Source organism: Octopus bimaculoides, chromosome 11 (genome assembly GCF_046866305.1).
Source record: "Octopus bimaculoides isolate indiv1 chromosome 11, ASM4686630v1, whole genome shotgun sequence".
In the NCBI taxonomy this organism is placed as follows: Eukaryota; Metazoa; Mollusca; class Cephalopoda; order Octopoda; family Octopodidae; genus Octopus; species Octopus bimaculoides.
The window spans coordinates 32356169-32368796 of record NC_142938.1 but is presented as its reverse complement, the minus strand read 5'-3'; the positions used below and the strand labels follow the sequence as shown (position 1 = coordinate 32368796).

The 12628-nt window shown below is 34.2% G+C and overlaps 1 protein-coding gene across 6 annotated transcripts in view; it reads left to right on the top strand.

Moving 5' to 3' along the window:
• The window catches only part of LOC106868368 (uncharacterized), a 234091-nt gene that overhangs the window by 95123 nt on the left and 126340 nt on the right, over nucleotides 1-12628 (top strand). For all 6 annotated transcript variants that reach the window (XM_089359774.1, XM_089359772.1, XM_089359770.1 and 3 more), the window contains exon 2: nucleotides 7091-7120. In XM_089359774.1, the coding sequence (XP_089215900.1) occupies nucleotides 7091-7120 (30 nt within the window). The remainder of the gene's footprint in view (nucleotides 1-7090; nucleotides 7121-12628) is intronic.

Here is a 12628-nt window from a genome sequence, read left to right as displayed (position 1 = left end):
TTGGCCAAATCTCTCACTTAAGCTAAATATTTTGTCCCATCCCCTAATTTAAAAGATATATTTAGAACAATGTTCAACATCCACAGGGGAAGTAGTGAAAAAGGATCCTGAGATAAGGTGGTAGTGTTAAGTGACAGTTGTTAAACCTTAATTGTCAATTTGCAGGAAAAAAAAAGGAGTGTGTTTGAATAAAAAAAATTGTTATGATGTTGGGTTCTTGGTCATTAGGTTGTGGGTTCAATTCCTGGGCCAGACGTCTTCCAGAGCAGAACGCTTCATTTCGCACTGCCTCATCCACTGAAAAAGCGTGCCAGATGACCACTAGGGTAACTCTTTCTCCTTCATGTCCTGAGTGTGCCATTGTATCAAGGGTGTGAGCTCTCAGAGGATGCTTATATCTGTTGTGTAACTTATAGGTGCCTACAATCACAATGAAAGCATGAAGTGTTACCAAGTCATATTCACTTGCAACTAATGGCTATGGTATTTTTTTCTCCTTTTACTTCAAGTGAAGAAAAACAAATCAATGCTTATCAATTAAAATAATTGTATGGGAGAACTGGATTATATATTCTTTAGAATATGAATAAAGCAGTTAGATGTCTTGTCATTCTTCTTTTGATCATCATTGCTCCTACCCACTCCACCCCCACCAGTCAGTTCTTTAAAGAAGAAAATAATATTTGTTTAAGTCAAAGCAACAGCTAGAATAATGACAACTGGGTTCTGTATCTACTGCTGTTTTTTTTTTGTTTTTTTTTATCTGGCAGTAACAGTTTAACCCTTTAGCATTAAGATTACTCTGTCAAATAAATGCTTATTTATTTACATTGTTTTGAATTAATCATGCATTATCTCATAGCCTCAAGATTTCAATGATGTGATTGTATGTTCTTTAAATGACATGGTAGAGTAGGTGTGAGAAGCCAGATCTGGCTAGTTTGAACATAAAATAGATAGCCTATTTGGGCTAGATATGGCTGGTTTAAATGCTGAAGGATTAATGTAGAATATCTTGGAGATGTGTGTGTGAGTGTTGTCATCTTAATTTGTAGTTATTTTTACTTCTTATTTCTTTTGGATCTCATAGAATAACTCTTTTACTGGTTCCCATCATTAGCCTCTAGCCATGCTGGAGCATTGCCTTCTATGGTCAAAATGGTTGCATTGATTCTCAGTTTTTATTTTATACACTTCATGATGAGGTAAAAGTAAAGCAAAACTGGGCTGAATTTGAACTTGGAACATAAAAAGGTGTAACCAAGTAACACAAGGTATTTTATGTGAGGCTCTACTGGTTCTTTTGTAAGTATCGGTGATATAAAGGGCAAATTCAGATGGACAACTAACCAAGAAGTTAAGGTGGGATTTGTATCTTGCCATCTATCTTCCATTGCCAGTCTTGTCTACCTGCACAATAGAAATAATTCCCTGCAGTAAACTTTAACTTCTTTGGATACAGTTTGGCAAGAGACAGAATCAACATGGATCACCCAAGCTCTGTTACTATATATGCTACATGAATACAAAGTGTTGTCATCATTACAGAGGTGGTGGTGGGTTGATTAATCTAGTCAAAATATATCTGTATATGAATGTATGTATGATCTCTACATCCTATTTTAAGTACTATATCCCTTTTATATTTTACAAATTAACATTTTTGCATGTGTGTGTAGATATACCTATTTCTACACACACACACACACACATATTGTATTTCAATTGTTGTATATGGATAACTAGTAGATAGTTTTTTTATTGTTTTACTTGTTTCCGTCATGTAACTGCAGCCTAGGGTTCATTCTTTGTAAGCCTAGTACTTATTCTATTGGTTTGTTTTGCCAGATGGCTAAATTATGGGGACATAAACACAACAACATCGGTTGTCAAGTGATGGTGGAGGTACACACAGACACACACACACATATATCCGAGTAGAAGTAGAGGTTCCCCAAAGTTCAATCCTCAGCCCCCTCCTATTCATTATAGTCCTCCAGGCAATAACAGAGGAATTGAAGACAGGCTGACCCTGGGAGCTCCTCTATGCTGATGACCTTGCTCTAATAGCTGAGTCACTGCCAGAACTGGAGACAAAGTTTAGTGTGTGGAAGCAAGGTCTAGAATCGAAGGGCTGGATCTTTTTTAAAACGGGGGCCACATTTTTCATTAACGAAACACTTTGAAACTTGGAACACTGGTAGAATGTGTCATATAAAACATCTTTTTCTCTTAGTCTTCTTAAAAAAAAAAAGAAATCCATAAATTATTCCATGTTAAAGTTGTCGTATTTCTGTAATTTCAACCAATCACTGACGTCCATTCAGCCGATATACATTAAGCGCCGACTACATAAACAAACGATTCTGAAACAATTAACCCTAACCCTAACCCTAACTCTAACCCTAACCCTACGGTTAGGGTTAGGGTTAGGGTTAAAGCAAATTTAAAATGAAAAAAGCAAATAAAACGAAGAATCGTTTGTTTATGTAGTCAGCACTTAATGTATATCGGCTGAATGGACGTCAGTGATTGGTTGAAATTATCGAAATAAGACAATTTTTTACATGAAATAAATTCGAATACAAAAATATTTTTCTGTTCTATAACACAAAATAGATAAGTATACGAAGTTTGAAAGTCTTTCGGTACCAAAAACACTACGTAAAACATTAATGAAAAATGTGGCCCCCGTTTTAAAAAAGATCCGAAGGGCCTTAGTGTTAACCTAGCAAAAACCAAAGTCTTAGTAAGTAGGCAAGCTGTCAAATCACAACCCCCTTCAGGTAGATGGCCCTGCTCTATCTGTAGAAAGGTGTGGGTAGAAACTCCATATGATGTACCCAGTGTAAGCTATGGACACATAAAAGGTGCAGCAATATCAAAGGAAGATTAACCAGGAAAATAGTTTTTGTGTGTGGCAGATACACTGGAGCAATAAACACTGAAGATGTACAGAAAACAGATTCCATCACATGCCAGGGGGAGAAACTAGAAGTAGTTAATAGTTTCTGCTTCCTAGGTGACTAAGTCTGTAGTGGGGGTAGCTGCTCTGAGAGTGTAGCAACTAGAGTAAGAATAGCCTGGGCAAAGTTCAGGAAGATCCTACCTCTCCTGGCACCTAAGGGCCTCACGCTCAGGGTGAAAGGTAGACTATGATGCATGTGTGTGAACTGCCATGCTACACGGCAGTGAAATATAGACCATGACTGCTGAGGATATGCATAGCCTTGAAAGAAATGAAGCTAGTATGATCCGCTGGATGAGTAATGTCAGTGTGCATACATGACAGAGTGTAAGTGCCCTGAGAGAAAAGTTGGGCATAAGAAGCATCAAATGTAATGTGCAAGAGGGGCGACTGTGCTGGTATGGTCATGTGTTGTGTGTGAATGAAGACAGCTGTGTGAAGAAGTGCCACTCCCTAACTGTAGAAGGAACCTGTGGAAGAGGTAGACCCAGGAAGACATGGGATGAGATGGTGAAGCATGATCTTCAAATTTGGGTCTCACAGTGGCAATGACAGGAGACCAGGACCTTTGGAGATATGCTGTGATTTAGAAGACCTGACAACTAAAGTGAGATCACAGCCACACATGTCCGGCCCTGTTAAGAATACTCCTGATGCATCATGCAATATGATATGCTTGAGAAGACCTGTTGAGTCAAGTAAAACCAATATCGTAGACGTGGTCAGTGCCCATTGACTGGCTCCCGTGCCGGTGGCATGCAAAAAGCACCATCTGAATGTGGTCGATGCCAGATTTGCCTGACTGGTTCCCATGCCGGTGGCACATAAAAGGCACCAACCGATTGTGACTGATGCCAGTACCCTCTCACTGGCTCTTGTATATATATATATATAGATATATATATGTATATATATAGATATATATATATGTATATATATATTTATATTTATATAAGGGCATTACTATACAATAATGCCTCACGCTATGAGGGACTCTAAGGTCAGACTACCATAAAAAGCACATTTTTACCGAACGCGAGGAAATGCAACTCTCAAAGCCAACCCCTTTAAAACATACTAAATTATAGATCATGATTTCGTAGTTATTGTAGTATTATACAACCTCTACTCGTCAGTATAATATGGTCATACTACCATAAGAAGTAAGATATATATATATGTATATATATAGATATACATGTATATATATAGATATACATGTATATATATAGATATATAAATGTATATACAATTAAACCTTGGGAGAGGCATTATGCCGGTAATAAACACACGCACTGGTTCAGTCCTTTATTAATTTATATAGTTTTTTGTTAAATTATTTCATTGCACTCTTGCAATCTCTTCAGTAACTTGTCTCTCCACTTCCATTTATTTTGAATATATGATCTGGCGTTGTTTTGGCGTTGTTTCGAAACTGTTTGGTATGAGCATGTGAGTGTGTGCAAGCTCGTATGTGTGCAAGCTCGTATGTGTGCACGCTCATATGTATTTCTTTCAACACACGTATCCACATCAAGAATCTTGCACACGAAATACACATACGAAATAAATGTATATATATATAGATATATATATTTGTGTGTGTGTGTGTGTGTATATATATATATATATATATATATATATGTTTACGTAGATGGAACATAATTTGTAGAGGCGTAAGGAATATTAAGTAAAGAAATATTGCCTCATGGCTGGACATGTCATGGAAGATTGTATATTAAAATCTCAGTTTGTACAATGATGACACTTGTTTACAACAACCATATGCTTTCAAGACAAAGAGACATCAACTCACTTACACAAAAACACATGCACACACATATATATATATATGTGTGTGTGTGCACATAGTATGTAGATACATTTATAATCCAAGCTGTGTCTTCATGAAGCACATCTGCTTATTCCAGTTCTCCAATGTATATTTGTAGATCTATTTTATATGAGAGTTGGAAATACTGGAAAATACATTTTGCAGAGTGATTATATATCGAAACAAGACTAGAAAAGTTTTTTTTTTTATTCTCCATTATGTTTCATTATCTAATGGGTAATGAAACATATGCAATGGAGAATAAATAACACCAAATTTTTCCAGTCTTCTATTTTGGTATGCATATGGATACAAGTATATATGACAGGCTTTCAGTTATCATCCACCAAATTTACTCACAGGTCTTTGGACTTGTTGGGCTGCAGTAGAGGACACTTGCTCAAGGTGCAGAGGTGAAATGTCCTGAGCAGGTATTAGTATTGGTCCTTAATTGTTTCAATTTGTCTTAAATTCTCCCTCCAACATTTTGTATATTTTGTTTGAAAATTTGTTGTCATCTCCCATTAAAATACAATTCACTAAAAGCACAATTTGCAGCAGCAACTTAACCATGATGTATGTTGACTAACACAAAACATTTATTTGCTATTGAAAGTCTTTGGTTTCCACTTACTTTTCTTACCTTTAATGCTACTTGAATTTTCTGGTCTATATTTTGGCCCTTCCCTTCCATTAAATGAATATTTTTTTTTTCCAATTTATCATGAAAACAAATTCAAACTAATTCTCAATTCACATTTATTTCTAATTACAGACCCCATGCTAACAAACACATGTACACACACATACATATGTACATGCACATATATGAACAACAGTTTTTCTTTTAAGTCTACTAAAACACGTGTTCTAGTTTTTTTATCATTCTTATATCAAAGTCTGCTCTTATTTTCTTATGAGTTCCTTGCAGTTTGTTTTGGTATATTAAAGTTGCCAAATCCATCATCAGTTTTTCTAGACTTTCACAGTTACATCTTCAACAGAGTGGTGGGGTTGGTGTTGATGTTAGTTGCTGCTATATTATTGTAGGTAGAGGCACCATCTCAAAAATTCAAATTCTTGTAGCAGTGTCACCAACAAAACAACAATTCCGTTGTCACTTTGTACACATACCAATATCAACAACTCCATCCAGAAGAACAAAGAACATTGGTGATGGATTTGAGAACTTTTGTGTTCTAAACAAATTATGAAGTATTTAGATGAAAATATAAGCAGAATGTAATAAAGAATAAGGATAAAACCAGAATACATTTGCGTTTTTAATAGTGTATAAATATTATTTGATAATAGATGTCTTCCATGTTTCTCCTACATGCACAATTTTGTATCGCCTATTAGCAAATGATATGTGTAATGGTGAATAAATAATACCAAAATTTTTTTCCAATCTCCTGTTTCAGTATATATAGTGCATGCATAGCTATGTGGTTAAGAAGCTTGCTTCCTAGCCATGTGGTATTGGGTTCAGTCCCACTACATGTCACTTTGGGCCAGTGTCTTGTACTATAGCTCTGTGCCAATCAAATAATTGTAAATGGATTTGGTAAACAGAAACTGAAAGAAGCCAGTTCCGTCTATGTGTGTGTATATGTGTGTACTTTTGTATAGACATGTGATGATTGTAAATTATATCATCATAAAAGCAAGATTGTTTGTTTCCAGTTTTCTATGAAAAACATATCTAGCTATGGGGAAAATATTACTTTGTTTGGAAACAGGTGAAGTTTGGCATCAAGAAGGGTATCCAACTATGGAAAAGTGGACACTATATGTTGATGATAATGGTTGCTGTCCACATGATGGCAAATGCTATCAATAATTCAATAATCCAATAATGTTATGATGTATAATGGTTACATGTCTCTGAAAATTTGATAAAACATTTTGATGTAATTTACATTATATAACTAATAATCATTCTTTGTTAATGAAACATATGTCAGGTGGTGTAACTCATTATCTTATAAATAATCTCCCGTGTTTTGTTTTGTTTTCTACATGTACTCTGTTACATACTCAAATCCTGGATTGATACCAAATGATGCAAGACAATAACATGAACAGGAATACACATGAAGTTCTAATTATTGGTTAATTATTGTACAATCTAAAATTTTTAGTTGCTCTCTCTCTCTCTCTCTCTCTCTCTCTCTCTCTCTCTCATATGTATAAAATGTATAAAAAAATTTTAAGATATATATAAAACTAAATAGAGGTGTCCATTCTTAAGGAAACTTATCCTCTTCATCTTGTTCTTATTGCAGGACCATGGCTAAAAAAGATAGATCCAAAAGGTAAGAATATTACTCTAATTTTTTTTTAAAAATCATTTTATTCTCATTTTTAATGCAATGTTATAATTGGAATTCAATGTTTTCAAGGTGCTTGGCTTTCCTTACAGGCAAGATAAGAATGTTATCTGCTACTACCAATTTTTCCAAGAGCTCTTTAAGATGAAGAATAAAGTAACAGAGAAAAAAAGAACAAATAAAAATTTATGTAAAAGAAAAAAGAAGTAGCATATTGGTGGTGGCAACAGTGATGGAGGTGGCATTTCTTGCATTTGGCATTCTTTAATAAGATTTGCATAAATTAAAAACAAATAGTTTTGTCTCCCACCATCAGCTAGACTACTGCTGCTGCTACTACTACTGCTACTGTTATTACCAGCATAATCACTCAAAATTCTTACCCTCTCATCAATCATCATGATCATCACTTCTTCATCCTCATCATGAACATATTGTTATGGTATGTGCTCCAGATGACTGTGAGGTGCAGAGACCATTGTAGTAGTGATAGAAAAGGAAGAATGAGGAGACAGAATGTGTGACAGCTGGAGGTTGAATTGTGTTGGTGAGCCAGTGTAATGACTGAAACAAGTAAAAGATAAAAGACATGTATACACACTCAAACATATGCATATCTATGTATTTTTACATACATGCATACAATATATGCACTTTCCTGGGCAATTGAGAGCATCTATTTTCCATACATTCTTAGTGTTTATTACTTCTGTGCATCTGCCATGTAACAAAATCTGCTTTCTGTTAAAATGCCTATAATTTCACTGCACCTCTTACAGTTTGCCTTGGGTACATCATATGGAACTTATACCTACTTCTTTTTTTATTTTCTCCTACCCCCAACCCAGATGACAGGGTTTTCTTTGGAGCTAATTGTTACATCTCCACCCATATTTGCCATTATTTTTACCATCATCCACCCCACCCTTGTTTTAATCATCTGTTGCAACCTTAACCCCAACCTTCTCTTCCTGTCATTCAGTCCCTCCATCATTCTCCTTTCCTGTGTAATTCTACTGCTGTAAGTATTACATGTTACTACAAACTATTTCATATCACCATTTCTATATTGCCAGTCAACACTTCCTCTCCTCCAAGCAACGCCTAATTGACATCTGTCCATCTTTCTTATCATTCTGCCCAAATTTGACGTCATGCTACTTAGTTTGGTTTGAAATAAAGAACTTGATTAGCTTAATAATCCCAACTTAATCCCGGGCAAAGCCGGGCTATACTGCTAGTATATATATATATATATATATATAATATATATATATATATTTATATTTATATATTTATCTATATATATTTATATTTATATATTTATCTATATATATTTATATTTATATATTTATCTATATATATTTATATTTATATATTTATCTATATATATTTATATTTATATATTTATCTATATAAATTTATATATATATATTTATCTATATATATATATTTATATACTTATATTGTATTATATATATATATATATATATATATATATATATTATTTATATTATATATATATCATCATCATCATCATCATCATCATCATCGTTTAACGTCTGCTTTCCAGGCTAGCATGGGTTGGACGATTTGACTGAGGACTGGTGAAACCGGATGGCAACACCAGGCTCCAATCTAATTTGGCAGAGTTTCTACAGCTGGATGCCCTTCCTAACGCCAACCACTCAGAGAGTGTAGTGGGTGCTTTTACGTGTCACCCGCACGAAGGCCAGTCAGGCGATTATATTATATATATACACACACACACGTGTGTATGTGTGTGTATATACACACACACACACACACACACACACACACACACACACACACACGTGTGTATATGTATGCAGTTGCTTACAATAAGGTTGTTGAAGAATATTATGAAATCTATCAATTAAAACAGTTTAGATAGAGTAAGCACAATCCAAAAATATATATACAACACCAATTTATTATTTTTCATGTGGGTAATAATTTGATTACTAATGTGAATTACTTTTACATTACATTTACTTAACAGCCTTATTCTGAGATTAGAATAAGGCTAAGATATCTCCTATGTTGTCTGCAATACTTGCCAGAAAACAAATATATATCACTTTCTAGTGAGCCTAAATTAATGCACCATTCATGAAATATGTCAGAACTAACCTGCTACCTACACTAGTAACAGTTTCTCCTAGAAACACACACACTGTCATAAATTCCTGTTTACATGTCACATGTATTTTCCAGTTAGTTCAATCTTACCTATTTTGTAATCTCATTGCAATTTTACCATATCTATCTCAGACACAATAACTGAGGAGGTTTTTCTTCATTATACCTTGTTATTATTATCTTTTCTCATTATTTACTTTCTCTCTTTTAAAACAATTTCTTCTTTCATTTTATTCTTTATCTCTTGTCATTTTTTTTTTATCTTCTGTTTTCTTAAAAGGATAATTTCATGTTGAAAATTGAATATTATTTACTGTAGTGTATTAACTTTAAAAATATCTCTGATCAGATGTGAGATGAACATTTGAAAAAATAATAATAACAAAAGGGGTTATAAAACTACCCCGCTCCTTGTTATGAAATCTTGAGTGAAGTTGTAATTTGAATAATAATGATCTTTCATAAGGTTGGAATGTTGGTGCCTGTAGTTTATGTCAGAAAAGGGAGTGGAGTCAGGTTGTTACAGAGGAAGCAGTGGAAAACTTTAGAAGCTGGAATAGGAAAAGAAGAGACTTGTAATCTGCTGATTCCCATATCATTTGACACAAACTACTGTAAAGTGTGTTTATAGTTAGACTGTTACTTTGTTTACTTTTTGCTACATTGGTGCACCACATAACCCCCCTCTCCCTCTTGGCATGTCACTCAAAAATAGATTCATGATGACACCCTGGCTCACTGGTGCATATAAAGCAGAAGATCCCATTTACTGGTAACAGGCAGGGTACCATCTACTATCTCTTGCCAGTACCTTTTACTGTAACTTTCATAGCAGGATGGCTTTACACAGTGGCAGTATGGAAGAGATGACTGAATTGCCTCCCAATGGTATTTATCTTTAATTTATCATAATAATAGTAATCCTTTCTACTATAGGCCTTGTAGGCCTCAAATTTTGTGGGGCAGGGTTAGTCGATTTCATCAACCCCAGTGCTTAACTGGTATTTCTTTCATCGACTCTGAAAGAATAAAGGGCAAAATCGAACTCAGTAGAATTTGAACTCAGAATGTAAAGACAGATAAAATGCCTCTAAGCATTTTGTCCTGCATGCTAATGGTTCTGCCTGTTTTCTACCTATGATGATGATGATGGTCACTCCCATTCATTTTGATGTCGGAATGGTTGAAGAAAAGGATTAAAAAAAGGATTGAAAATAAAAGAAGCTGCATCTATTTGCAGTGGATGCGTGATTGTAATAATGATAATGATAGTTTCAAATTCTGGTACTAACCTAGCAGTTTCGGGGGAGCATCTAAGTTGACTACATCAATCTCAGTGCTCAACTGGTACTTATTTTATTGACCCCAGAAGGATGAAAGGTAAAGTTGACCTGGGGGGGAATTTGAACTCAGGATGTAAAGATGGATGGATGGCTGCGAAGCATTTTGCCTGGCATGCTAATGATTCTGCCAGTTTGTTGCATTAATAATAAGTTCTTTGAATATCATTTAAGAGTTTTCTTAATGTCTTTAAAAACTTTTCTATACTGCTATTTATTGCTGTAGTTTTGTTTTTTTGATCATGGCTTACATGGGTCTATGTAACAACAACAAAACAAAGTAGACATAGTCCCTGAATGTGCTAGACACAGCAGCCAAATTTCTTTGCTGTCTTTAGAAGAAAAAAGCACATTAGATGATGTAGTTCTTGATAAACTAGGCTTGAGAAATGTTGGGATGGTCATAACTGGAATGTCTATTATCTGTTTCACTGGAATTAACTTGGGACTAAACAACAGTAAGCACAACAATGTTATGTTGTGATTGTTGAACTAAGTCTGTAGTATTTTCTGGCAAGTATTGCAGACAGCATAGGAGATATTTTAGCCTTATTCTGATCTCAGAATAAGGCTGTTAAGTAATACATTCACATGAGTAATCAAAACTTAGCTAAAATCAACCACACATACAACACCAGATAATGACTAACATGGTGTATTTTTGGGAGGCAGGTAGTTGACTGATTAAAATATATATATAGTATTGTTTAGGACATTTGACTATTATTTCTAACAGGTTAGATCAGAGTTTTTCAGCCATTTTTCACCTATGGACCCCTTGATTCCTATTTTATTTGGATGTACCCTCCTAGCCATTAAAGTTTTTATGATTAAATATTATTAGGAATTGTATAAACAAAATTGTTAAAATATTTTGTGTATTGTAGGAATATAATCAATTTATTACAGACAAATTTTAACAAAATCTTATATGGATTCCAGTTGAGAACCACTGGGTTAGTGATCACCTAAAGATTCTGTAGTTTCTATATTCTGATAGAAATTATTTTATTTTTGTTATATTTTAAAACAGGTTTTGTTTTTAATCTTTTTAATACCAAATCTACTTCTGGTACCATGACATAAAACTGCCTTCGTATTGTTTATTATGTTTAAAACAACAACTTAGAATGGAAAAGTTAATTGTTTGAGTAAAACCCTTCAATTTGTTGGTTATTTAAAACTGATTAAAACACAATCATTGGAAATATTGTAATGGAACAGTTAATAATATACCTTAGGTACTATCGCACTACCAATATCCCAACCATACTATTTTCTAATAATATACTGTAGGTGCTACAGCAGTATTGTCTAAAATGTAGCAGTGCATGAAGAAAGCAATTCATATAGCAGTAGTTTAATGGCAGTATTTCTGTGAATATTTCTGAAGTAGATAAAAGAAGGTTAAATTTGAGAGAAACTTCACTGTTATTTCTAGCAAGTTGTCTGACTATCGAGAGGCTTGTGATTGAAATTATCTGTAGCTCTTCATGTGCACCAGAGCTTCTTCACTTTAAGGTGAGGAGGGGTGTTCATGAATAGGTAAACTGAGGTTATATATATCTACAGACTTAGATACATAGTGCAACAGCTTAGATTTCAAAGGCCCACAACTCTTCAATATCCTCTCCAAAAAACTTGAGAGACCTACATGGGGCAGATGAAAGCGTCTTTAAAACAAAACTGGATCTATCTCAGACGCAGTAACTGAGGAGGTTTTTCTTCATTATACCTTGTTATTATTCTTTTCTCATTATTTACTTTCTCTCTTTTAAAGCAATTTCTCCTTTCATTTTATTCTTTATCTCTTGTCATTTTTTTTTTTTCTTCTGTTTTCTTAAAAGGATAATTTCATGTTAAAAATTGAATATTATTTACTGTAGTGTATTAACTTAAAAAATATCTCTGATCAAGAGTTCCAAATGGACCTACCTTGCGGCAAGAAATGCAGATGAGGGCAGCAATATCAAACTTCCTCATTCAGCAA